Source organism: Mesoplodon densirostris, chromosome 2 (genome assembly GCF_025265405.1).
Source record: "Mesoplodon densirostris isolate mMesDen1 chromosome 2, mMesDen1 primary haplotype, whole genome shotgun sequence".
NCBI lineage: Eukaryota > Metazoa > Chordata > Mammalia > Artiodactyla > Ziphiidae > Mesoplodon > Mesoplodon densirostris.
The window spans coordinates 119,265,843-119,292,908 of NC_082662.1; the positions used below are offsets into that span (position 1 = coordinate 119,265,843).

Below are 27,066 nucleotides of genomic sequence, written 5' to 3' on the forward strand. Positions count from 1 at the left end.
TCTCTTGGCTCTGTCGGCAGTTTCTCCAGGACCTAGCAGTGTCCTCTGTCCACTGCTCTGGGCCATTCCCCACCCCACCCCCATCGTGAGCCCCTAACTCAGGATTTGGGACCCAGGGGCCTCTCCCTACCCCAGCTAACCTCTTCTGGACCGGGAGAGCCGACCCAGATCCCACTACCTCCATGAATGCTGCAGACAGGATGGGGGCCAGAGCTGTGCCCGGCCTGCGGCTGGCACTGCTGTTGCTGCTGGTGCTAGGGACACCCAAGTCAGGGGTGCAGGGGGAGGACGGGCTGGAGTTCCCCGAGTATGATGGTGTGGACCGTGTGGTCAATGTCAACGCAAAGAACTACAAGAATGTGTTCAAGAAGTACGAGGTGCTGGCACTGCTCTACCACGAACCCCCCGAGGACGACAAGGCCTCACAAAGACAGTTTGAGATGGAGGAGCTGATCCTGGAGGTGAGTGGCGGGCTCCGCAGGCCTGCAGAGCAGCCCAGTCCCTCTCTGCACCCCTCTATCCTGCAACTCCATGTAGATCTTTAAGAGTGGGATCTGGGCATGAGGGGCAGGGTAGCAGGACCCTGTCTCAACCAACAGGACCAACAGGACCCAAGTGGCATATGACCTGAGCCAGAAGAGAAACAGAGATTCAGGAACCCCCAAAGTACCACCGTAGTCAGGCAATTTAAGGAGGGAGGGGGGTGCTGCAGGGGGAATCTCTCCTCCATGCTAGAGGAGGGTGGTAGTACTAGGTTTGGCTAGGACTGGGGTGACCCTGGAAGGGGGGCAAAAAAAGGAAAAGAGAGGTTCTTCAGGGGAAGGTGAAGAACTGCAGTACACCCCCAAATCTACTTTCCTAACCAAAACGTACCCTCTCTCCATACACTTCAGGGGCTGCGCCCCAAAGAGATCCAAACTGAGTATAAATTTAAATGTTATTGACATTTTACTTGCATGTCATTGATTTAATGGCTAAAGGTTTAATAGAGCCCACCATGCCTCCCACTGGCCTCTCAGTCCCCTCCCCCTGCCATCTGCCCCTATTGGGCACCCCGATTGGAAACTTCTTGTGTTTGGAGGAGGCTTCACCATGCCTTCCCCAACCTGTCTTTGTGGGAAGATTCTCCTCACCCCCAAGCTGAGCTGGGGCACAAAGGAGAGAGAGAGCCTATTGTTACAAGAAAAAAGCCCATGTTCGGAGATGACTGGAAAATGTGGTCACACAGCCCTCCAGGAGCCGGGATGTGTTGGAGTCTCCTTGTCCAAGCTGCTGCAGCCCCTCCTCAAGTTTGGCAGGATGGAGAGGCCCCAGCTTGCCCAGAGCTTGGAGTATTTCAGGGCAAGACACCAGGACTGTAGGTTCTCATTTCCGTGTGCCCCTGCCGGGTGCTGGAACCCGCCGCCTGATTAATGAGCTGAGTATTTTTATCCTGAGCGCTCAGCATCCCTGGCCATCCACCTGTCCCACCCTCCTGAGAATCCGAGCGCCCCGAGTCTGTGTTAGGTGGGGAAAAGCTGCGAACCATGCCCAAGGCAGAGTGCATCAGGGTTGAGAGCCCCGCTGGGAGGCCCATGAGGACAGGGACCTAGGGTGTGACTCTCCATAGCCTAAGGACAGCCTGAAGTAGAGAGTGAAAGGGAAAGTCCCACCCCATTGAGGAAAACCAGGCCTATTTCATCTCTAATCTCTTTGTCAGTCTCTCTGCCTCAAGAGTGACCAGTGGGGGCCACGGTGACCTCTACTCTCAGCTCTCTGGCTCTCGCTGCTCCTCAGCAACATGGACAGAGCCCCACGCCCCCCACCCTCTTGCCCTCCAAAATTCTCCCCATTGGGACTCACTCAGAAGAACCCCAGGGACGTGTAACATCACCCCCACACTGAGCGTGGTCTTTGATCAGTATGAAGTACAGGGCTCAGCTCCGAAGGAGGAAAGAGCCTCAGTCATCCTGAAGCTAGACCCCTCAGCATCCCTAAGGAACCTGGAAGTACATGCACAGTGCCTTAAAGTTTAACAGAATAAGCACATTGTAAATGAGCAATAGGTGTTCAGGAATTAAAATTGGACCACAGACCAAAAGGGTGAAGGGGGGCGTGGTAGGGAAAGTGGAGATATCCTGCATCCTAGCACCGTGTCAAGGTTAACTTATATTCCCTGCATCCCAAATGACCCAGCTCGAAAGCATGAGACCGGGAATAGTGGTTACTAAGAATTCCAGAGGCTGATATTAACCCTAACTCTCCCTTCAGTTAGCAGCCCAAGTCCTAGAAGACAAGGGTGTTGGCTTCGGGATGGTGGACTCTGAGAAGGACGCGGCTGTAGCCAAGAAACTAGGTAAGGGAGGGGTGGGAAGAGCAGGGAGGGGAAGGTGACCGGTGAGAAAATACTGAAATTTGGAGGGTTATGGCTGGGGGTTCCAGCCTCTCCTTTATTCCTTATAGAGACCCATGCTCAAATCCCAGAAAGAGGAGAAGGTGGCCTTCTTTATACCTACCCAAAAAAAGGGGCTAGGTTCTGGAGGAAAGGGGGAATCAGGGAACACAAGTGGGGCTGGAGAGACCTCTGCAAACTCCTCTTCCAACCCCTCCCCCTCCAGAGCCGTGGGCTGGGTATTACAGCACCAGCCACCAGGGGGCAGCCCAGGCCTGAGACTGGACTCCGGAAGTGGATGGGGGAGGGGTGGCCAGTAATGAAGTCATCTGGTCAGTAATAGCTGAAGGTTAAAGTGCTGGATTGGGAATCAGCAACTAGAGTCTTCAGAGGAGGTAACAGGAAGATCTGTCTCTGGTTATGGCAGGCAGAGAAAGGGGGGAGACATCTTGCTAGGACCTATATCTCCCTACGTCCTCCCCTAGCATTCCCACCTGACGCCAGCTTCCCCCTGGAGAGCCCCTGGGGCCAGACTAGCCACCTAGGCTAAATCCAGGGGTACAGACACCGGGGATGGAGGGGCTGAGAGGCAGTGAGCAGGGTCGGGGACAGGGCAAGATGTGTGGTCTAGTGAAGGATTATGGAATGGGCTGCAACCCTGGATTTGGACCCTTGGACCTGTGGGAAGGTTGCAATCATGGCACACCTCTGGCTCACTCCCTAGGACTAATTGAAGAGGACAGCATTTATGTATTCAAGGAAGATGAAGTCATTGAGTATGATGGCGAGTTTTCTGCTGACACCCTGGTGGAGTTTCTGCTTGATGTGAGGACTCCGCTGGACCTAATAGCCTTGCTTTAAGACCTCACACCCTTCCGACCAACTGCAGACACAGACACACAGACACAGACACAGACACAGACACAGACACACACACAGACACACACACACACACACACACACACACACACACACACACACACACGCGCGCGGCAACAGAGAGCCCCTTCCTCCCCGTTTCCCAGCCCTCTTTTCCCTGATCCCTCTCCTTGCCTCTACCACTGAGTTCAGAAACTCACTCTCTTCCTTCAATGTCCTTGCTCTTCCAGGTCCTAGACGACCCTGTGGAATTCATTGAGGGTGAACGAGAGCTGCAGGCATTTGAGAATATCGAAGATGAGAACAAACTCATTGGCTACTTCAAGAGCAAAGACTCAGAGCGTGGGTAACCCTCAGACTCCACTGTCCCCTCCGCTGGTCCCCCACTTCACCTATCCTCCTACCTCCCCACTTCACCCGCTGGCTCAGCATCCCTACCTCCTCACTCCTCTTGCCATGGTGGGTCCATCGACTGCTCTGATCTCCCTGCACTCTGCAGGTTTCACAGACAGGCACCAAGGCATTCCCCTACCCCCACCCCACCACTGTATGTAACCACTCTCAGAGGACTAGAGGGGGTGAGTCTCAGAATGAACCCCACCTGCCGAAGAAGAATTGGGGAATGACAGAGGGGGGATGGTTCCCTGGCAGACCCTGGTTTCCCCAGAGACTGACTCTGCATTCCCCCCTCAGATTACAAAGCCTACGAGGAAGCAGCGGAGGAGTTTCATCCCTACATCCCCTTCTTCGCCACCTTCGACAGCAAGGTTCTCCTCCCTGCTGCTGCACTGGGTCTCCCTCACTCCCCTCAGCTGCCCTCCAGCCCCCTCTCCCAGAATCAATGGGGGACCTCCTCCCTCTCTACACATCAGTACTCCCCAACCCCACCCCTCCTCGGGCCTCCCCCATCCCACAGATTTTAAATTATCTAACCCACCCCTCTCTCATCTTCAACCAAAGCCCAGAGAAGTTAAGACACTTGTCCAGTGTCACAGAGGCAGTGACAAGGGCCCAGGTTGTCTCACTCCCTGCCTGACATCTTCTCCCCCATAATACTTCTTCTCACCATGACCCCATGTCCCCTGCCCCACTCCCCCATCCCCTCCCCGAAAAGGTGGCAAAGAAGCTGACCCTGAAGCTGAACGAGATCGATTTCTACGAGGCCTTCACAGAAGAGCCTGTGACCATCCCGGACAAGCCCAATAGCGAAGAGGAGATTGTCAGCTTCGTGGAGGAGCACAGGAGGTGGGGAGCAGGGGCAACCCTCTGAGCAGGGTAGGCTCCTCCCCAGGCTAGAACACGTGTCTGTGACATGGGCTAGGGGAATCTCAGCCAACCAGGAGGCGGGTCTCTCCTAGAGATGAATACACTTCTGGTATCAGTTCTTATTGATATACTGACCATTTTGCACAATATTTTGCACCCCAGCACTTAGCCCAGAGCCTGGAGCACACATAGAAGGTGCTCCATGAATGTGTACGGTTCATTGTGATGTTGACCGAGACCAGTGTTGAGTGCCTGTGGTCTGCCAGGAACTCCGAGGTGCTCTCTCTCTTATTATATTTAATCCTTTTAACAACCTCAGTTAAAAAGAGTCCACGGGGCCTCCCTGGTGGCGCAAGTGGTTGAGAGTCCGCCTGCCGATGCAGGGGATACGGGTTCGTGCCCCGGTCTGGGAGGATCCCATATGCCGCGGAGCGGCTGGGCCCGTGAGCCATGGCCGCTGAGCCTGCGCGTCCGGAGCCTGCGCGTCCAGAGCCTGTGCTCTGCAACGGGGGAGGCCACAACAGTGAGAGGCCCGCATACCGCAAAAAAAAAAAAAAGAGTCCACGAGTAGTGTCAGAACTGGATTCTAATCCAGATTTGGCCTGTGTTCTTTCTCATACATTACCTACACCAGTGGTTCTCAACAGGGGTGGAGGGAGTGGCGAGGGAGGGGGAGGATTTTGTCTTCCAGCGGGTTATTTGGCAATGGCTGGAGACATTTTTGGTTGGAGAGAGAGCTACTGGTATTTAGTGGGTAGAGGCCAGGGATGCTGCTAAATAATCCTACAATGCACAGGACAGCTCTCCCACAATGAAGAATTATCTGGCCCCAAATATCACTAGTGCTGAGGTTGAGAAACCCTGCCCTGCATTCACACATAATTCTCTTCCTTCACAGTACTCCACAGCTGGAAATACCCATTCATCAGTGCAAACACTACTTCTCTTACTCTCTCCCACTAGATTATGGTCCGCTTCATCAGGGCAGGAATGTTTGCCTTGTCCAACTCTGTCTACACAGCACACAGCACCTAGCATAGCGTTGAGAACATCTCCAACACTCAGTGTTATTGAATGAATGAGTGAATCAAAGAATGAATGAATGAACACCCAAATGTCCAGTTCTTTCTCCCGAAAGTCTCTCTTCCAGTCCCCTTGCCCACGCTTCTCTCTCCTACCTGCTTTAACCATGCAATTATCTGGGCCTGGTGCCCAGAGCTTAGGCTTTGCCAGATGGCTTTGTTCAGGGCTGCAAGCTGTCTACGCCCTAGGCATGACCCTGTGGCAGCCTCTGCTATGGGGACCCTCTGGAGCCAAGGGTGTCCTTCTTGCCCACTGAGTAGTGACTTTCTTTCTCTTCTAGATCAACCCTGAGGAAACTGAAGCCTGAGAGTATGTATGAGACCTGGGTGAGTGTCCCAGATGGGGCCCAGGCCCTCGCAGGAGCATGGGAAAACTCAAGTCCTAGAAACATCCAACGCTGCTGCTCCTCATGTCTTGCTTATAGGAAAGACAGTGCACCACAAAGGTGGAGGGTTTCTGTTCTGAAGAACATGTCAGGAGTTGGGGGACACACATAACTTGATGACGATGACAAGGGAGGAGCTCTAAGCTCTGGGGCTGAAAGGTTTGCCAGCGGAGGTGTGGGGACCCTGGAGTGGAAGGGGGCAGTGTACTTGGAAAAGGGTCACCACCACAAGAATACACCTGCTCCAGAAGGTGGATTTCCACAAAAGTTAGGTCCAAGGTAGATCTAGGGCCTGTTATGGGCTCTCTAACTTCAGTGAGTATAGCTAAGGTCTCCCCTCCCTGCCCCACACAGGAGGACGATCTGGATGGAATCCATATTGTGGCCTTTGCAGAGGAAGATGATCCTGGTGAGGGAGGAATACTGGATTGGATTTGGGGCAGGGGCGGGGGCACTGGTGAGAGAGAGGGATGGGGTATTTATCAGAGCATAGGCTTTTAACACATAAGACGGGTTTTTTTAGAGCACAGTTTACAAGCAGCCTGGGGCTAGACATGCGGAGTTGTGGGAGGCGGGAAAAGAGCTGGACTCCTGTTTCCTCTGTGCCCCACCGTGCACTTATCACCTGTGTTCCCTGAAAGATGGCTATGAGTTCTTAGAGATTCTCAAGACTGTGGCCCAAGATAACACTGAAAATCCTGACCTGAGCATCATCTGGATTGACCCTGATGACTTCCCCCTGGTAAGAGCTATCACTCAGGCACTGCTGTCCGAGGCAGGGCACATCCCAAGGTGGAGCCTGTTTCAGAGTTCCTATCCCCCACCTCCTAGTGGAGGAGCCTGTCGCATGCTCAGGGGCACTGAGCACATCCTGAGAAAGGGGACACAGGATGATGGGAAGTGTGGGAACAACAGGATTCCCAGAGCAGAGGCTGAGCAGATAGCTCATGTGCCCAGGGCTGGCTCCTTCTAGAGAAAACCAGAGTTTGGGGGAGCAGAAGGGCACATTAACCCTGCATGTGGGTGTCCACAATCACAGAATCAAAGCACAGAAATTCCACGTCTCAGGGCACGGCTCTGTTCCCAGCTGAATCCCCAACACCTAACACTCTTCGTTCAGGATCAGAACAAGGTTTCCTATCAAGTTTTCCTCGGAAAGGAGGGGCCAATGTCCCCAGCTGACCCTCTTGATACTTTCCTTTTGGGATATCTACGCTTTAACTGCTTATTTCTACCCATTCCCTTCAGGCACTATAGCTGGACCTATCCACCAATATACCGTGGGTTCAGTGCCCTCCCCCTACCCCTGGCTGACCCTCACACTCACACTCACCCTCCTGGACTCAGATGCTCCTAGCCTCCATTACGTTGCCATATGTGGTCTCTCCACAGCTGGTTCCATACTGGGAGAAGACGTTTAACATCGACCTGTCAGCCCCACAAATAGGAGTCGTCAATGTTACTGATGTGAGTTTCCTTCCCTCATCCCCGGTTGACCCCCAACTCTCCTTCCCAACATAGCTAGTCCTCCTCTGCTCTGCTAACTAGGAATTGAGCCCTCCCCACAGGAGTTAGACATGCCCAGTCTAATGGCTGGAAAGAGGGAGAGATTCCTGCCCTGAACACACCCCTGCCTCTACCTGTTGGAACTGACTGCTCGTCCTCCAAAGCCCAGTTGAAATCCTCTCTTCTCCATGAAGTCTTCCCAGATGTCCCATTTGGAATTGTTCCCTCCTTGGCACTCCCAGAGCCCATGTGGCATTGAGAACATGACTTTTATATGGCTATTTATGTATCATGTCTGTCTCTTCCAGTAGACTTTGAGCTTTTTGCGGGCAGAAATCTTCTCATCCACACACAGATAGGCTTCAAAAATATTTGTTGAGTTGAATAAGTCACAGCCTGCTTTCATATAATTCTCAGTCTAACTGAGGAGGTAGGTATTCTGTTAACTACCAGGCCAAATCTGATAAACTCTATAATAGAGATACCAATAAAACACCAGGAGGGCACAGAAATCAAAGTGACTTCTGCTTGAGAATCAGAGAGGGTTTAAAAGGGGTAGAGTTTAAAGTGGAGATTGTTGTAAATCAGGCTATACCTCAATTTTAAAATATAAAAAATTAATTGAAGCTAAACAATTAAAAAAAATTAAAACACACTGGAGATTGTACTGTGTATAAGAGTTCTACAAGTGAAAATTATATGAGTCATTTCCAAACTGATGGAAAAGTTAGTGCAAAAGGTCAAAAAGTAGGAAAATGAATATCAGATTTGGGAAAGGGCAAGTCGTTTCTTACGGCTTGAGAGTCTAGAGATCTCTGAGGATGGTGCTAGAAAAGCAGGTATTGGAAAGTCTCGAATGCCAGAGAGTTGCTGACTTGATTCTCCAGGCCATGAAGAGCCACCAGTGGCTTTGCGTTAAGGGCATGATAGAGAGGTCTGTTTTAGGAAGCTCAGCATGGCAAGAGCTTGTAAGAAAGACTGAAGGGAGAAGGTCTATTTGCTGATCCAGCAATTCTTTCTACTCCCACTGTCACTATTCCAACCTAGACCCCCACCTGGACAGTTTTCCTGCCCAGTGACATGAAGAGAAGGGACAGAGGATGTACAGAGTCCAGTGAGAGGGAGGACAGGTCTAAAGACCTGAATCGGGCTTAGTTCTGATGCCTTGTCTGTGCCATGTCCTAGGCGGACAGCATATGGATGGAGATGGATGATGAAGAGGACCTGCCTTCTACTGAGGAGCTGGAGGACTGGCTGGAGGATGTACTGGAGGGCGAGATCAACACAGAGGATGATGACGATGATGACGATGATGACTAGTTGCTGTGGCAGCCATCCCCTAGCCCCACCTGCTGTCCTCCTGCCCGCTCCTCCTTCCCTGTCCTTCCCTGAGCTCCTCCAGGGACACTAGGTCATTCTCTGCCATGGGGCCCATTGGGGTCTCTATGCTGCGTGCTGAGATTCAAGGAGCTACTTTTCCCCACACACCAGCCCAGCTATCTCATCTGACTTCTGTTTCCTGTCCCACCATGTCCCTGTATCTATTATTTGTTTCTTCCATCACTCCCTACATGCTTTCTTGTGACTTCCCTCTTGCCATATCTATGGGCCCCCATCTCTCTTCTGCTCCCTCCAGCTGAGTACACTCTTCCCCCACTCTCTCAAGTCTTCTATCCTTATGACTGTCCTGTCCCTGGCCAGGGGGACGGGAGGGTACTGTGTTTGGGGCTATATCTTAGCAATCTCTTGTTAATGTACTTGGGTCAAATGAGAGACCTCAATAAAGGATCTGGAGCAACATGAGCAAGTGTCTGCTGATGAGGTCTCACCCCTAGGGCAGGAGGGAGGCAGCCAGAGGATGGGGGAATTAAGGTGTGGGTACCTTGTTAGGGGACTGTGATAGCAGCGGGGTGGGGCTCCTCCCTCCAGGCAGTTATCCCAGAGAAGCTTGGATTATTTATCTGCTGAAAGTCAAAAAGGCTTTTCTGAACACATGGTGTTTGTCCAGCACCACTGTCAGGCTTTGGGAGAACAGAGAGTGCTGGGCCTGTCCCTGCTCTCTAGCGGATTAGTCAAGACACTGGGAAGTCAAGACAAGCACAATGAAGAACTGAAGAAAAATACAAAGCAATATGTAATTAAGTGATTATGTGCTGCTTGATAGCACCCTCCCTTGCAGCTCTTATTTGAATGGCAAGACTGAGTCCAAAAAACACTTCCTTGGTGCGGCCTGCCCAGAGGTGGCCCCTCCAGCAGCTCCCTCCTCTGGGGTCCCACTGCACTCTCTCTGTCCACCTCTATTCTAGTACTAGCTCTTCATTTACACGTCTGTCATCCCCACCAGACTGTGAGCCCCTTGAAGGCAGGACCCCAGGCTTTTTCTCTGTGTCCACAGGGCCTGGCACACCAAAAGTAGTCCCTAATAAATGTTTGTTAAAAGAAGGAACAAATGAATAGAATGGCCTCAGAAGAGAGAGATGAGAGTGGGCTTTGACGGCTTCATAAAGTGAGCATTTTCTAGGCCTTAAGTGGGATTTGATTAGGGCAAAGGAGTTGGGGAGGAGACACTTCAAGTAGTGAAAACATCAAAAGCATTGCCAGAATGCGTGTGCCATGTTGGGGCACAGAGTAGACCAAAGAGACAAGAAGAGAGGTTCAAGTGGTGGCCACGAGGTTGGGTGGGCATCCGGGGCTAGGTCGCAGAGGTGTTTGGATTTAGTCCTGTGAGCTGGGGAGGAAGGGCAACGTTTAATCTGGCAGTGATGAGCAGGATGGATGGAGGGAAGGAAGCTGACGGAGATACCAGAGGCAGGGAGTCCAACTCTTATCAGACAGTTATAATAATCTGGTGGAGGTGGGAGAACACGGATCAGAGTGGTGGCCATGGGAATGCAGAGGAGGCGCTGAGCTTTGTTCAAAGGGCATCCCCCAGACCTAGGCCTGCTGGCGATCTTGGCAGGAAGGACCCACATTCTCTCCAGCACAGGCCCAGGCTGGGGTAAGTGTAAAGGAGTCAGGAGTAGGCGGGGGGAGGAACCAAACAACTGAACAAGCCCGTAACTAACAGATGTTACAGCTTTCATGGATTGGGTATAAACGTGTTGCTGGACAACTTAGAGGATCTCTGAGTATGGAAGAATGAGACCTGAGGTGAGAGAAGTTTTCACCCTCCACAGACAAATCCAGGAAGTCTTCCTGGAATTGGTGGCAGGAGTATAGAGTAGAAACCACGTATTCATCCAACTTGCACCCATTTAATAAATGTTTAATACACAGTACGGGCACTGGGCCAATCCAAAAATATTATGGAACTTAACTCTCTAGCATAGGTCAGTGGAAGGCCCCAGGCTAAATAATAGCTCCCATGTTTTAACCACCCATCTGTGCCAGTCACTAGAGACTTAACAATTTCTAAAACTCAGAAGAACACTGTGAGATAGGCATCAGTGTCCCTGTCTTGCCCTTAATGAGGCTCAGAGGCATAACCTGCCTAAGAAAGGAGCGGAGTCAGCATGAAGCCCAAATCCCCTGTACCTGAAAGACCTGGACCTTTCACTGACTGTAGATAAGTCATTCAGCTTCTCTGAGTCTCAGAGATGGGTCAACAAAATGAGTTCTGGCCCTACCACTCAGAACAAATGAGATATATGCAAAGGCAAATTATGAGGGTGTGTTGCTATCAAAGGGGCAGTGACATGGCACACTGGGGGAAGAGGATGGCGAAAGCAAAGAGAAGGGCTGTGAAATCCAAAGCAGCAGCAGCCTGAGCCTCTTCTAGGGGCAGTGTAGACTCAAGAAAGGATGGGCTCACCTGAGGCTTCCTGAGGGGTCTCTGCCAGGCTGGAACTGAAGAGAAGCCGGGGCATTCCTGGAGTTGGCACAGACACCGATGGGGCTCAGACCTTGTCCCTGGGCCAGGCTCTGCCAGAGTTGAGGAGAGACCTCTTAGGTTGGAGATGATAACAGATCATCTTTTTCCTTCCCTCTTTCAGTCTGGCTGAGAATCTGGGGGAGGAAAGTCCCTGGGGTAGAAGGGAAGTGAGAGGGGCCATGCTGGGCCTGGGCAGCGGGGCAGGGCTAGGAGACAGAACTGAGCGTGGCTCGGCAAGTTGTCTATATTTGCATGCTGAGCTCACTGCTGCTCTTTTTCTCCCCAGAAATAAAATTACATCATGGTGGGGGGAAGGCGGGAGGGTGGTATATTTGGGAAAGGTGAGAGGAACACAAGGGGCCAGCTGGCATCATCCTGCAGAGAGAAGATCTGTGGCTCCAGAGCAGGCGAAGGAGGCCCCCATTTTGCTTCTTGCCCCTACTCCTTCCTCCTCCCCCACCTTCCAAGGTGGATAAATCTGAGCAGTCTTTTACTACGGCTCCCCTGACCCATAAGGGGAAGAGGTTTTTACAAATACTGAGTCAAGCATCGAAGAGGATCAAGAGGCCAAACGACTTCCAAACCCTTAAACCCTAACTTACTCTTTGCCTCCCAGGGTCCCAGCCACTGTGGTCACCGAAAGGTCGTAAGGGGAGGAGTGTGTCCCTTTGGGAAGAATTAAATCTGAGAATTGGGGTTCGCTGTTTAGGGGAGGAGGCGGCGTCGCTATTCGAGCCCTCCCGCACTTCTGCCCCCGTCCCAGGAGTCTTCCAGAACCCCAGCCCCCTGCTGCCTCCCCTCCCCCCTCTCCCGCCGCTCCCCGCCCCCCGCCCCTCCCCGGCTCTGACATCACGGGCCAGCCGGGTGGGGTGAGGCGGCGCTGGGCTCGGGCTCTGGCTCCGCGGGCGGAAGAGGCGGCGGCGGCAGCAGGAGCAGCGGCGGCGGCGGCGGCGGCGGCGGGAGCCGAGGAGGAGGTTCCGGACGCTGCTCAGGAACCGGGGACGCCGGAGTGCCCGCTCCCCGAGCGCTCAGCCCCGGAGGCGGTGAGAGGGCCGAGAGGGGACGTGTCGCGGGGAGGGGCAGATTTGGGGGTCTGGGCTTGGAGGGGCGTCGATCCGGGACGCCTGGGGACAGATGCGGAGCGTGGGGGCCCCGGAGGGGTCCGCTCCGAGTCAGGCCCCACGGGCTCCGTCTCTGTCGGTGCGCTCCGAGCGCGGTGTGTGCTGGAGGCGGCGTGGCTCCGGCCGCCCGTTCCACTCTGACCAGCAGTTTGGGAGTCGGACCGGGGCCTGGGGATTAGGATGGAGCCTGCTTCCCGCCCAGCCGGCTCGGCCGGGCCATCTCCCGCCCCTCCCTCCCGTTCTCTGGCTTTGGACTCGCCTCGGCTGGCGGTCTCCCGGCCCAGCCCTGCCTCAGTTCCGCCGGCAGCCGCCCCTGCTCCGAGGGCTCAAACCCAGCGGCTGGCACCACGTGCCCTCACCCAGTCCTCTGCACCGGGGGTAGAGGTGGGATTGTCGAAGGCTTGTCCAGAGGGAAGGAGTCGGGAGCTGGGGGGTGTACAGGAGAGAAGTAGCTAACGTAAAGCCCCTAATTAATTTCATATAATCTGTGTCAAAACTGACAGGGACACACACACCTACAAGAGACACGCCAGCACACACGGTGACACACACCCATGTGACTCTTACACACAACGACTGCACAAGCAAATCACAAAGGGCCCTGCACTACGCATCCAAGCCCCCACCTCACTCCCACTGTCTCCCATGTGCAAGTCTCCTGGCAGAATATCAGTCTAACAGGACAGCTGAGTGGGGGCCACCGTCCCCAAGTCCACCCTGATTTTCTGGGCATCTTCTCCCAGCCCTGGGCTTCAGATCGCCCCTCTTTAAAACAGTGAGAAAACGTGGTAGAAAATCCTGGTCTCAATCCAGGACAGGGAGACAGGATCTTGAGAGTGAGTGAGCCTGGTGCTTTGAAACTGGGTGAGTAGTGAGGGTAGGGGTTGCTGGTGGCCTCTCTTGCTGGGTCCAGTTGGAGCTTAGGGTGCTAGGAGTGGCTGGCTTCTGGGCATCTGAGTGGCCAAGGGATGGAGGGGGGATGGAAGAAAGGGAGAGAGAGAAAAAGAATGAGTATGAGTCAGCCAAGGATGGAGGCCCAAGTCAGAGAGAGAGAATGAGGGGAATGTGTGTGAGAGGCAGACAGACATCAAGAGAGGGACACAGAGGGACAGAGATACAGTCAGGGAATGGGGAGGGGAAGGAAGTGAGAGTCAGAGATGGTCAGATGAGTGGGGAGAGTGCTGGGGAATGGACGACAGAGGCTCAGAAATTAGGGAGGATGAGAGCAGGATGGTGGTGAGACCACTGGGAGTTAGGGGAAACATGCTGAATATGTGTGTTTTGTTTCCCTATGTGTCTGGCCTCCAGGCTGTCGGAGTGATTAGCTTTAATTGCTCTTCCCTTTGTGGTTAAACACTCCGTTGGGGAAATTGCCAGAGATGCCCTAGGCTGCCAGCTGCCCTGGTTGCCTAGTTCCTCACTTCCCTGACACCTGTGCCCATCATGTGTGCATGTGTTGTCATGCATGAAGAAGAGGACCAGAGTCACACCCTGGCATGCCATCCCCTCACTCTCTCACACAGAGCCTCCACCACAGTGCAATGGTGGACATCACCAACCTGTACGCAGCCAACCAATCCAGGCCCTTCCCCACTAAACTTACTCTATCTCTTTATAGCAGGGACACTCACTCCTTCCTAGTATACCTAGTAGAGTAGCTCTGACTACTGAAATGGGGATACCAAGTCACAGAACCCAGGAGTCCTAAGTATTCTTGGCTACCACCAGGTGGGACAGGATGAAAGCCCATTGAAAGGAAAGGAGGAAAAGAGAGACTGAAAGACTAGGGAGAGAGATAATAGATGAGGAAGAGATAGAGAGATGGGAGAGAAACAGAAGGAGGAAGAGAGAGAATCAGATGAGTAGAGAGCAGTAGAGGCCCCATTCCCTCTCCTCTGCCTGGCCTGATCCAATGCCAGCTATCTTCTGATGCTCTCATCCTGGGTCCGATCCTTCTTCTCTTGACTAAGGGCTTAAAGCTTAACCCTGTTTTTGTAGCCAGGGGTAACCCATTTTGCTTCTTGGACTGAACATTTTGAGGTCCAGGTGTCCTATCCCACCCCCTCATTCCCAGGCTGACTCTGGAGCCTTAGAACCCTCTTCTTCCTACTTTACAGAAATAAAGGCATCCTCCCCCCACCCTCCCCCCAAAAAGCTGAATAGAAGCTATGGGAAGAAGTCAGTTGAGTATGATAGTAAAGGAATAATTAGGGACGAACTACAGGACTGCTTGAATTTGGGGCCCAGATAAAATTTAAAGTAGGAACCCTGCTCTCTCCCTTCCCAGCCCTCTGCTTTGCTGTGATTACCACCCTCCCACCCCAAACCCCAGGCAACAAGACTGACAGACTCGAGTGCCTACAGGCCGCCTCCTGCCCACTGCAGGGATCTCCAGGTCCTTGCAGTTCCCCTCAGCCTTAGGCAGCTGCAGCCGATGTGCGGGAGGGAGGAATAGCACCTCCTAATCCTCAGGCTTTGTAAATTTACTGAGGATTTGGAACCAAATGCTAGGGAGAGAATAATCATAAATTAATGTCCAAATGCACAGAAATTCTTCAGGTGCTACCACCTCCTCCACAGGTGGTTATCCCGTTTTGCTAGGCTCTCCAAGTGTTCCCAGGGCCCGCCCCTTCCTCCCCCAGGGCCCATGGAGCACCCACCTGTCATGCTCCCAACTACTACCCTAGAAGGTCAGAATATAATCCTTACCTCCTGCCCCTCTTCCTCAGCATCCTCAGTTGGTTTGACTTTTGTCAGGGCCCCACCTGGGGCCAGCTCGGAAGGAGAGGGAGGAAGGAAGGAAGGAAGGTGTGAGGAAGCGGTGAGCAGAGCACAGAATGATCTGGGAGGGAAGGGGACGGACTTCCTGGCAGCCTCAGCCCCGGTTCCCGGTTCCTGCCCAAGTATCCTGTCCCAAGAGTGGCCTCCGCCCAGGCTGCCTGGTGTTCCCCGGGCAGCCTCTGCACTGTTCCAGAGATCAGGAGGACTCTTCAGAGCTATGAGGGCAGGAGACTTCTCTATAGGCCCTATGGAATTCTAAATCTTGGGTGAGAAAAGCAACATGGAGGGTGAAGGAGCCAAGCTTCTGCCAAGCCCCACCTACCATGGCCAGACTACAACTGGACAATGGTTGACCAGGGAAGCTTGAGAACCAAGTAAGGGAATTTCCCCCAAACTCCCCTGCCCTTGCCCCTGCTGCCACACCCAGGCCTGGGCAAACGGGATCTCTCCAGGGAGGCAGGACCCGAGGCCGCCTTTCCCTGCTCCCTTACCGGGCCTTTCTCCTACCCCTTCTGTCTCCTCTTGCTCACCACTCCCCACATCCCTCCTATCCAGTGGTGTCATTGTCCTGACAACTGAAGGGGGGGGGCACCCAGAACTGAGGTTGCCATGGTAACCACTGAGCTGAGGCTGCAGCCTTCTCATCGCGGACTCTGTGTGCTCCCTGTGCCCCTCCCCCACCAAGGATTCCTCATTTGCAGCCTCAGTCTCTTTCCCTCTCCCAACACCAGTTCTCTTCCTCCATTCTCTAGGCTCCCCTTCCCCTTCCTCTTTTCTCTGGGTGTGAGCCTGTGATTATCTGCCTTCTTACACATACTCTCAGCTGGTCAGACACATACACACAGACCACATACACTCAAAGCCACACGTCCAGCGCTGGCACATACACACCCATTTTACCAGAACATCCAAACACACCCACGGATACCACACTGCCTCCTCCCTGTACCTGTGCCCACACCCAGGCATCAGCATCCATACAGAGGATTCTGGCACATACACATTCCCACCCCCATTTCTCTTAGGGGCCTCCTCGTATCTGTTTCACTCTCACAGAAAGCTCCTACTCACCGCCCCCAGCCTTTGTGGGTGGGTGTCTAATACACGTTAATCCCTTCCCGCCCACCTCCCCTGTAAGTCTGTGTTTTCAATTCAGAGTCCTGAATCTTAACTCCTCCCAGGAGATACATACACACACACACACACACACACACACTCCTCCCACAGGATCTCTGTATTTACAAACTCTTCTTCTATGTGAAAGCAGGGCACTATGGTCCTAAAGTCTGTCCCATTTTCCAGCTAAGGGCTTGGTTGCAGGGTCTCCTCGGCTGGGGCAGCCTTCTTGAGGGCATCTTGCCTCCTTCCCATGCTGCCCTTTTCTCTTCAGCTCTCTTCACGCCCCACCTCCATTATTATCCCCATCTCTGAACCCTGTCCCCATCATTCCCCTTGTCTACATCCCCCCCCCACCTTTTCTATCCTTGGATTATCGGGGGGGGGGGGGCGGGGCAGGGCGCTGAGCTCCAGAGCCTGCTGCTGTGACCTAGATTTCAAGGCGAGACGGTTCCTGGTGCTGACAGTCAGAGAGCATTGTTTCTGGCCCAGCCTGGTAGGGCCACCGCTGGGCCCTCTGTCTGGTTGCACCTGGGTGTGCAAGTGAGCATGTGTATAAGTGCCTGTTTCTTGTGGGGCTCATGCTGGCCCTGCTGCCTGGCTTATTGTGTGTTTGTGTCACAGTGCCTGCCACCAAGGGAGGCTTGTTTGTTCTGGTCCAAGTAGGGGGCTGGGAATGGGGCCTCCTGGGTGCATGCTTCTCTCCCTCAGTTTCCCTGCATGTAGGTGGAAATAAGGAATATGGGGTGTGTCAACTAGTCCCTTTCTGCTATATTCCCAGCCCATTGTTGGGGTAATCTGTGGGCAGTCTGTCAAGTACAAGGTCATCTAGCTCCTTGCCCCACCCCTTTGTCTAGCCACAGTGTTTATGCCATAATTTACTTTTTAAAATGCTTTATTTTTCCAATTATAAAAGAAATATATAGTCATTGTGGGGGAAAAAAGCCCCTTTTCAAAACTCACCACTAGAGTTTCACATTTTATCAAATCCAGAAAGTTCTTTCTAAGGTCTGACCTTCTTTCTTCCTGTCTTAGCCACAGTTCCTATCTTAGTGGAAGGAGGGCCTTGAGTGTCCTCTCCCTTTTCACCTAAAAATCTTCATAGAAGAGGAATGTGGTGAAGGCCTAGATGAGATCCAGCCTTCCCCAGCCCCTTGTGGGAGGTCACGCTGAAGGTAGTGCCAGCCGGATGTTGATGCAAGCAGAAGTGGCGGCCCCCTTCCTGCCAGACTTTCCCAAAGCTGCATCTGAACCCCTTCTCCCTGCCACCCAGCCAGCCTGGGAACTGGGCAGGGGGCCAGAGCCAGCCGCTTGGTATTCTTGGGCGCGGGGGCTGTAGGCATAGCACAAAGGCTAGGAGAAAGGGCTGTGTAGAGGCCCAGCAGCAATCAAGGGAGAAAATGGGCTCCGCAAAGGTGGGGGTAGCCTATTGCTTCACCCTCCCCACCCCAATCCCGAGACCTAATGACTGAATACAGGGCTGAGCATGGAGGGGCCAGGGGACAATTTGACCAGGCAACTAGGCATCTATCCAAAATGAGTCATTAGTGGGGTGGTGGGGAGTTGAAGTGAGGGACCCCCTTTGCTTCTGGGAAGAATGGAAGCTAGAACATGAGCTCCAATCAACCTCCCCCAGCCCCTTCTCTTCAGCTTCTCACTGCCACAGCAAGCCTCTCCCTGGTCGTCGTTTTGGTGTGTTTTGTTTTGTTTGACAGGGGGAGGGGTTGCAGGTGGGTGGGGCGATTCTGGGGGGGACTTGGAGACAGCGGGTGAGAAAGTCGGGAGCAGGTTGCTATGGTAACCGCCTCCTCAGTCGGGGAGCTGTTGCCAGGGTTACTGTTGGGGGGGGGAAAGGAAGAAAAAAGATGTTGGGGAGAAGGAGGTGTGACTTTTCACTCTAGACTCCAGCCTGGCCCCTAGCTTCCCAGTTTCTTCCTGTCTACCCCTACCTCCCTTAGGGTCTTCCTTTTCTCCCTCCAGTCCTAGCCTCCCCAACCTCTGTGTTCCAGGCACTTGCCTGGTAGGGTAGAGGAGAGGTGGGTAGGGCCAGTGAGTGAACCAAACCGTGAACCTCAAGCTCAGCCTCCTCTCCCTTTGTTCCCCGCAACGCCAGTCATGGCCGAGTACGGGACCCTCCTCCAGGACCTGACCAACAACATCACCCTTGAAGATCTGGAACAGCTCAAGTCAGCCTGCAAGGAGGACATCCCCAGTGAGAAGAGCGAGGAGATCACTACTGGCAGTGCCTGGTTTAGCTTCCTGGAGAGCCACAACAAGCTGGACAAAGGTGGGGGAGGGGGACACAGGCATCCTACCATCGGCCCTTCGGGCTCAGTTCATTCAGCAAATAGAAATGAGCTCAGAGCTCCTATACAAAGTGCACTCCTTTCTGACAAGGCAGGATAAGAGGGGTGCTCTAAGAGTAGAGGGGCTCTAGGGCAGTGGTCTTTACATTCTTCACGGTGCCCTTCTCAGTAAAAATATTCAGCAAAAAATGTTACTCAGATCCTACTGTGCTATAATCATATATATAATAAAACATTAAAATAGAACTTAAAAGTGATGATAAAACTTAAAACCACAAATTCTAACATTTTCTTATTCACTTTTAGAGACCATTGCTCTGGAAAGGGCTGTGGGGAGGAAGTGGTATTTAAGATGGCCCTGAAGGGCAAGTGGGATTTCAAAGGCAGGATCCAAAGGAGGACATGCTAGGCAGAGGAACATAGTATGTTTAGAAGTGGCTGGAAAGGTAAGTTAAGACTGTGTTGTGGAGGGCCTTGAGTGACAGGGCATTTGATAGGTGAGGTGAGTGACCTGAAGGTGCTTCAGAGATACTAATCTGTAGCATGGAATGAAGGGAGGGAGGCTGAAGGAGGACACGCCACACTTCGGACAGGGGTCCCTAGCGGTCCTGGTAGGAACCGGGCCGCACAGCAAGAGGTGAGGAGTGGGCGCGAGTGAGCGAAGCTTCATCTACTGCTCGCTCCCCATTGCTCGAATTACAGCTTGAACCACCCCACGCCCCGCCCCGCCCCCCGTCCATTGAAAAATTGTCTTCCACGAAACCGGTCCCTGGTGCTAAAAAGGTTGGGGACCGCTGACTTAGGGGACTGCTGCAGTAGAGGGGAGGAGCCAGGCAAGAAGGCATCTGCAACCTCCTAGAACTGGCCAACCCATGGACATCATCCCTCTGGTCATGTCTGTGCCTTCTCATTCAGAATTACCCTTCTCACTAGGCCCAGAATCTCTCCTGGGTTGTCTACAGATCCCACCTTTCTGGTCCCACATGTGCTGCTGGGAAATTCTGATGCTTGCTTGGAGGAAAAGTGAAAGAGGGACAGGGTGGATGTTGGGTATTTGGAAGCCCGGTTAATTTTTCTATTCTCCCCTCCACTCAATGTGGAACCTGGTACTTAACCTAAATCCCTCATTCTAAATCTGTAATCTAGAAACTTCACTCATCAGTGATCTGCCCTTCCTGGGGATAGGTCTCTGTACTGTTTTTTGGTGCTTTAGCTTTCTTTTCCTGGCTTAGTTGCCCCTCTTCTTCCAGTGTCGCCTCCTCCAGTAACCAGTGTGAGCAACTCAGTCTTGGTCTCTGAAGCCTAATCCAGCAGTGTAGGGGAAGCTGACCTCTACAGCCTAGCTCTGACCCTCAGTCTCCTGCCTTCCTCCAGACAACCTCTCTTATATCGAGCACATCTTTGAGATCTCCCGCCGTCCTGACCTACTCACTATGGTGGTGGACTACAGAACCCGTGTTCTGAAGATCTCTGAGGAAGATGAGCTGGACACCAAGCTAACCCGTATCCCCAGTGCCAAGAAGTACAAAGGTAAGAGGCCATGCCTTTAATATGTACCTCTGCCCTTCCCGTGGATTGTCTGTGGAATACTTTAATTCTGGGGGAACAGAGGCTCATGATCAGTTAGCCTGCCTGCGGCCTCCCATGACTTCTGCCCCTGGACACATCCCTTTTTGCCCCCAGACATTATCCGGCAGCCCTCTGAGGAAGAGATCATCAAATTGGCTCCTCCACCGAAGAAAGCCTGAGCAAGGCGGAGGAAGAGGAAGAAGGTTGGACCTTCATCAGACCATTCTCTTCCCCCATCCTCCAGGGGAGGGGGCAAGGGCACCCCCCCATCTACCCACTTACTAACCTGGTCCTAACCCCCTTACTGTGCGCGTGTGTGTGCGTGTGCGCACGCTCTGGCTGTCTGTCTATATGTCTAGCTCATCTAGTTCCTCCTCCTCGTGAGGGGATGGGGGTCAGGGGCTGGGGGTGGGGGAGCTCAGTTTCCCCACTCTAGGGGGAGCTAGGGGCTATTTCTATGCAAATAGAAATAGGCACATTCCTCCTACTTCCCTTTCCTCCACTCATCCCCCACCTCTCTAAAGTGTGGGAGCAGAAAAGGGCCTGTATTTTCCTACAGTGAGGCGGCGAGGTAGGAGTGAGGCATGGGAGAGGTGGGTGAATCTAATGAAAAGCAGTGAGAGGGAAGATGAAGAGGCTACTCAACCCCCACCTGGAAGGGGCAAAGAAAAGCCAGAGTTTGTGTTTGTACCCCAAAGCTGGACTGGCTGAGGAGTTCAGTTTCCAGTAGTTCCTCAGGTTGGAGGGCCTGGGCACCAGCAGGTCCCTTTTTGCTCCCCTCTCATGGGCCTACGGTGGGTATGAGCCAGGGACCTAAAGAGAGAGGATCACTGGATCCTTCCCTGGCCCCAAAGTTCAAACCCCATGGAGAACCCAGCATCAGATACCCCCCCCCACCTCTACTCTGGAGAGACTGTGCTGGGAACATGCCCCATCACTGAGCCTGAGTGGGGATGAAGGCAGAGAGGAGTTCCCCGTTCCACTCCTTTATTCCTACTCAGACTATTGCACAGGAGTCCCCTGAACCTGGGGAGGTTGGGGAATCGAGATCCTTAGGTTTTAACTCCAATCCTGCTCCCACTTAACAGAGTCCCAACGTGGTTATCGCAGGCAACCTTCCCTCTCTCCATGATCTAGAACCCCCTCTCCCCCAAGCCAGAAAGAAGGGAAGAAGCTAACTACAGTGTTTTCCGTTGCACTGATCCCCAATTCAGTCCAGGAGGGGACTCGGTAACCCCTCTCCCTCAATATCCTGGCACCTTGGGCTTGTGAACGCCTCCTAGCCAAATCACTAGAGTACAGTGACCCCAGCCTCCTGCCTGTCCCAAGAGAGCCATCCCCACCCTGACCGTGCTAACTGTGTGTACATATCTATTCTACATATATGTAGATTAAACCCGCACTGCCACGTCTGCCCTTTTTTGTGGTGTCTGGCATTAACTTATTGTCTAGGCCAGGACGGGGGTGGAAGGGGAATGCCACAGTGAAGGGAGTGGCAGAGTCAAATTGCTACATAGTCAAAACAAAAAAAACTTTTTAAAACTAAATTCACATGCAATCTCAAGAGGCTATTTAGAGAAAGTTTAAGCTAGGAGCTTCTAGGATGTGGGAGCAAAACTTTAGTGGAGGGGAGAGCTGGCTACTGGAAGAGGGAAGAAGCCAGACTGGTTGGAGAGCACCCTCTAATCCTAGCCTAGCCCAGCCCAACCTGCCTGTCCCCTCTGGCCACTGCTGCGGACACCTGCCTTAACACATACACCTCGAGTACTCCACAGTTTTGCCTTAAAGGACCTTCCCAAGTTTCCCCAGTCCTGTCTGGCTTCTCCCTCAAGGAGAGAGAGAGACTTGTAGAATTGGGAGGGGGGAAATGAGCAGGAATTATCCTTCCAAGCCAGGATATGTTATGTGAGAACAAGTCTGAGAGAGAAAGGGGGTGGAGGGAGGGAATATATAAAGAGCCTTCCTTTGAAGAGAGAAGAGGATGAGATGGGAGAAGGGAGACAGGGTCATTTTCAGCGGAGTCTAGCAATTTCTCTGTAAGGCAAAATAATCTAAAAAGACTAACCTGCCCTCCCGCCCCCTATACTGCTGTGAGATTGCCCCTATCCTGTGCTCCTCTGTCTGCAGTGTGCACGGCCTTGTTCTAACCCTGGAATAAAGGTGATTGATTGTACTGTACCTAACTGATTCTAAATTTGTGTGAATGACCGGGATTTTTAAGCCTTTGGATGACTGGGGAGGGAGAGCAAAATTTACCCCCAAATCCTTAACTGCAGCCTGGAACAGAGGCCAGGAAAATACCCCTAGTAGGATCTCTACCCTCTCTCATTTTCTACGTATCACTGAACTGTGGGGCCTATTCCACTTATACAGTCTCCCACTGGAGCCCAACCACTGGAAACATGGATATCCCAGACTGGACTTCCTAAAACTAATAAGACCAGGGCCAGGCACCTATACTGAAAGGAACAAAAATAGCCCATCATGAATGAATGGCTCACATATCACACACACAGCAGCAGTCAGGAAAAAAAAAAAAAAAAAAAAAAGGCTTTACTGAGAGAAAATACACAACAAATTCCAGAGTGCATGGTTTCAGCCCACTCCTTCACCCCACCAGCAATAAGAACACAGACCACTCACAGTCACCACACATTCACTACCTCAGGGAGGAAGTATAGCAGCTAACATCTGGTCTGAGAGCTGCTAGGAAAAGGGGCAGGAGGAAGGAGTATCTGGGAATTCCACCCTTTCACTCCTCCCTTCCTTCCTGGCCTGTTCTAGTAGAATCTGACTGTCCCAGGATGCAGAATTCCTGCTTGGGGGCAAAGAAATAGCAGCAAAAGCAGTTAAGGGCAAGAATTCAACTGGGACTTTCATAATTAGTGACCAGTGATACAATAGGTGTCTGAGCCCCATCCACCTTACTCAATCCTTAGATTAATGACTTGTCCTCCAGTCCCAAGATAGGAAAAGGTGGACAAGGTATAAAGTCAAACCGAGGAGGTCTTTCCCTATACTCTTCCATTAGGAAGGGAGTTGGTGTGGAGTTGGATAGTTTAAAGAATCAAGCAGCTAAAGGTAAGAGTGAGTGTTTCTTCTGTCACACACAGTATTAGGAGAGACGGTCTGCAGTCGCAGAACCCTTCCTGAAGTCACAGTTCAGTCAAGTTTTGAAGATGAGCCAGTCTCTGGTTAGCAGAGCCATCCTGGGAACCTCCACAAGACTTAAGCAGAGGTAGGATATCTGGAGCAAAGAGATGAAAGGGGCTTCCCAACCCTGAAACCATGGTAGGAAAGCAGGAAAGGGCAGAATTCAGGATCCTTCCATTCTTGAGCCTCCTAAAACATAAGGGTTAATCTCCCTAATCTCCAGTAGCCATGCACAGAGGGTAGGCTGACCCCAGGTGATACCTCCACATCATTACTCTCACTCACTCTCTCCTGTAAGTCCCTTTATTGCAGTCATAGAGAATATATAGGTATTTAAACTTCAACAATAATTTTAACGTGATACATCCAATTTTGACTTGCTTTTTAATATATTTATAGATATAAAATTAGGCCTCTAACAGTGATAGGGACAGGGAGATTGCTGCCACCAAACAACTTTTTTTTTTTTTTTAAGTAACAGAAGAGGTAACCACCTTCCTGTTCTTCCACTTCTGTCCCTCCTCCCACCTCCCCCCAACCTCCCTCACCAGACCTACTGAGGGGGTGATGGGATGAAGAGAGTGAAGGATACATAATCAAGTGCAAAACACTGTGATAAGTACAGAGAATGAATGGGGTGGAAAAGAAAGTGAAGAGTGTGGGATGGTTAGGGGCTCTAAGGACTCCCCAGAAAAACACGATCCTGGGATGGGGTTGGTTGCTCAGGGGGAAGAAGAATGCAACTGTCATAGAATTTTAAAAAATAAAGAAAAGTCAAAAACCTAAACCAAAGAGAGAGTGGCATTTCTACCACCCCCAGTCTGGCCCCTTGGTACTGAACAGCCAGTTATCCCCCCACCCCCCACCCAAGAAACAAGGGAGATCAAAGAAAAGGAAACCCCATTTCCTACCCCAAACCAGTTAACAAAATAGGCTCCCCCCTCCCCCAAAAAAAAGGCTTTGGGGAGAGGCCATTTCTGCCGAGTCCTATGCACCTCTCCATGGAACCCCATTCCAGGGCTCAATTCCCACTTCTAGATACTCTGTAGGTTTGCTCCCCTCTGGCTTGTCCTCCTGGGATGTCTTTTTTTTTTCTTTTTTTTCTTTCTTTTTTAAATCTAAAGCAAAAAAGTCCAAAGTGCGTTTCTGCTGAATGTTAGAGCCTGGGACAGGAAAGGGCTGCCCAGGCAGGATCGGGTTGGCAGCCCCAGCCTGCCTCTCCTGGGTACGAGGCCTCAGGATGGCATGCACTGCACCCGGTCAGGGCCCTCCTCCTCGTCCGATGTATCTGAGGAGCTGGGAGACTCATCCGAGTCTGCGTCTGTGGCCCCAACCCCAGGTTCTCGCCAGCGCTGTAGGATGGGAAAGGCTTATTAGTAATTTCCCTGGAACAAGGACAAGCCTGTTAGATCTTAGCTATAATTTACATGCTCTAGGCCAGGGGTCGGCAGAATTTTTCTTAAAGGGCCAGACAGTAAATATTTTAGACTCATGGGCTGTATCTCTGTCACAACTATTCAACTCTGCTGTTATAGCATGAAAGCAGCCAGACAACACATAAACGAATGGGTGTGGCTGTAGTCTAATAAAACTTTATTTACAAAAAGCAGGCACTTGCCCAAACTGCCACAGTTTGCTAACCCCTGCCCTAGGCCTCTTCTGGCACAAGAGAAAAAACAGAAGACACCTGAGACGACTTATTTCTTCTCCACTCCTTCCCCACCCCTCATGCCTGTGCCTTTTTGAAGACAGCCCTGTGCGCGCGCGGTGATGGAGGACACAAAGCAGACACCACCTATCTCTGCTAGTGGCTCTTCCAAGGCTACATCAAAGCTCTGATGGGGAATAATGGATGGGAAACCCAACGAACTCCACCTGATTCCTCCTAAAGCAGTGAGAAGTATGCCCTGGAACAGTTTACCCTCTTGAGAGGGTCACTGCCCTTGGGAGCTCACTTCCCACTCCAGCTTACCCGGTGATGGCGTCTTTGTCTCAGGTGATGCATGAGGAACCAGAGCATGTGGCTATCAAATAGGTCGGTGTGGTGTAAGCTATCTTCATCCCGTTCCCGCTTGTTCTTCTTAATCACCTGGAACCAAAAAGCGTTGGGGAAGTGGGTAATGAATAGGAACCCTGGACCTGATCAGAAAAGACTGGTGTTCTAGCCCAGTAAAATATTCCCTTAGAAACTACTGAGCTGGAGTATAGCTGGATTCGATTAAGAAAGGATGCCCCAGGTTCATCCACTGAGAAGATGGATGATTCTTCCTAAAGATGTTCCCTCTACCATGAACTAGATGCACTTCAAAGCTGCACCCTGGACCCCTGGACTGGGACTGTTCCTAGAGAGGCAATGACAGGAATGTGGGGGAGAGTGTTACAGCAGTGCCTTTAAAGAACTGTACAGCAAGTTATTCCTTCCTATGACAATGAAAACTCCTAACAGTATGTGGATAAGCAGAAAGAAGAAATCTATAGTCAGCTACTTACATCCTTTAACCCTGTAAGTTCAGTGGAAGTTTCAGCTGTGGGTGCCCAGATCTTGACATCATGGTCTAGGCCACTGGTTGCCAGCACAGGCAGGTGGGGGTGGGGCTCAAGACAGTTTACCTGGTCAGGAGTAAAGGAAAACATAGGCTCAGGGGTATGTGGCAATACGGTTTAAAACCCACTACTCACCTTGAACCAAACAACTGTCCTTGATAAAAGTTAAGACAGCTGCTGGGAAGACAGGCCCACCCATCATAAGCCTAGGCCAAAGGGCCCTCGGCGTAACACTGGACACAGACTGGGTATAAGACCAGGCCTATCTCTCACTTCCTAGGTTTAGGTAGGGGTGGCCTCATCCTCAGACATAGCTCTAGGGGTGGGCGGGTGACTGGCCAAGCATACTGCTGGCTTCACAAAAAGGCAGTGAGGTTCAGATGACCTCATTCTCTCCAGCCTCCAAAGCTCCAACTTGCCCCAGTCTGGAAAAAAACATCTCAGTGGCTTTCACCAAGTGGCAAATACATTTTTAAAAATGAAGAAAGCAGCAGCTGCTGCTGAGCCCCCAGAGAAGACTCAGAGAACAATTACATTCCACTATTTACAAGAACTGGAAGAAGGCATAGGCTGGGAAGAGGCTGAGCCTGAAGAGTAGTAGGGTAGTGGAGACACATATCTGCTTGAGAACCCTGCACACCCCAGGAGACAGCATTCTGCTGCCTGCCATGAAAGCACAACAGGCTCAGCTATAGGACAGCACGGTACAGTGAGTCAGCTTCCTGGGGCACCCACAGCCTCAAGCTCAGCCACCCTCTGGATATATTCACTGAGCAGGAGGAATGAACTACAGCAGCCAAGGCGAAGATCTTCTGGCTTAGGCAGCCTCCTTCTTTCCAAAGGCACCCATGCCCCCTGCTGTCTGACTTGGAAACATCAGCCTTCCTGGCAGAGCAGGGCAGCTACCACCCCCACCGGAAGAGCTGGTCCCAGATCTAGCTGCTAAAGCATTTTTGGGCTTTTAGTCAGATGAGGAATAGATGGCAAAAGCATCCAGAAGGAAGAAGGTGTGGTCCTAGCCACTCCTCACCTCACCCCACCCCACCCCGTCTTACAGCTGCAGTACAGTCCAAGGAAACAACCCCTGGCAAACAGCCTCTTAGTTCTCTTTGGAC

The 27,066-nt window shown here is 52.1% G+C and overlaps 3 protein-coding genes across 5 annotated transcripts in view; 2 read left to right on the forward strand and 1 right to left on the reverse strand.

Moving 5' to 3' along the window:
• Window positions 1-182: 182 nt before the first annotated feature.
• Window positions 183-9,277, forward strand: CASQ1 (calsequestrin 1). The gene is made up of 11 exons (XM_060088329.1): window positions 183-461; window positions 2,251-2,335; window positions 3,096-3,196; window positions 3,481-3,592; window positions 3,944-4,017; window positions 4,365-4,495; window positions 5,880-5,925; window positions 6,339-6,393; window positions 6,626-6,726; window positions 7,377-7,451; window positions 8,676-9,277. Exons 1-11 carry the CDS (start codon window positions 183-185, stop codon window positions 8,808-8,810), a joined length of 1,194 nt encoding a protein of 397 aa, XP_059944312.1. The 3' UTR covers window positions 8,811-9,277.
• Window positions 9,278-12,243: 2,966 nt separating this feature from the next.
• PEA15 (proliferation and apoptosis adaptor protein 15) lies at window positions 12,244-22,432 on the forward strand. Its single transcript, XM_060090797.1, has 4 exons — window positions 12,244-12,404; window positions 18,493-18,666; window positions 20,060-20,215; window positions 20,369-22,432. Exons 2-4 carry the CDS (start codon window positions 18,495-18,497, stop codon window positions 20,431-20,433), a joined length of 393 nt encoding a protein of 130 aa, XP_059946780.1. The 5' UTR covers window positions 12,244-12,404; window positions 18,493-18,494; the 3' UTR covers window positions 20,434-22,432.
• A 1,844-nt stretch (window positions 22,433-24,276) lies between these two features.
• DCAF8 (DDB1 and CUL4 associated factor 8) overlaps window positions 24,277-27,066 on the reverse strand; it is a 43,377-nt gene continuing 40,587 nt past the window's right edge. For all 3 annotated transcript variants that reach the window (XM_060090800.1, XM_060090799.1, XM_060090798.1), the window contains 3 exons: window positions 25,898-26,017; window positions 25,380-25,496; window positions 24,277-24,759 (listed from right to left, as the gene is read on the reverse strand). In XM_060090800.1, coding sequence (XP_059946783.1) covers window positions 24,643-24,759; window positions 25,380-25,496; window positions 25,898-26,017 — 354 coding nt within the window. In that variant the 3' untranslated portion in view covers window positions 24,277-24,642. The remainder of the gene's footprint in view (window positions 24,760-25,379; window positions 25,497-25,897; window positions 26,018-27,066) is intronic.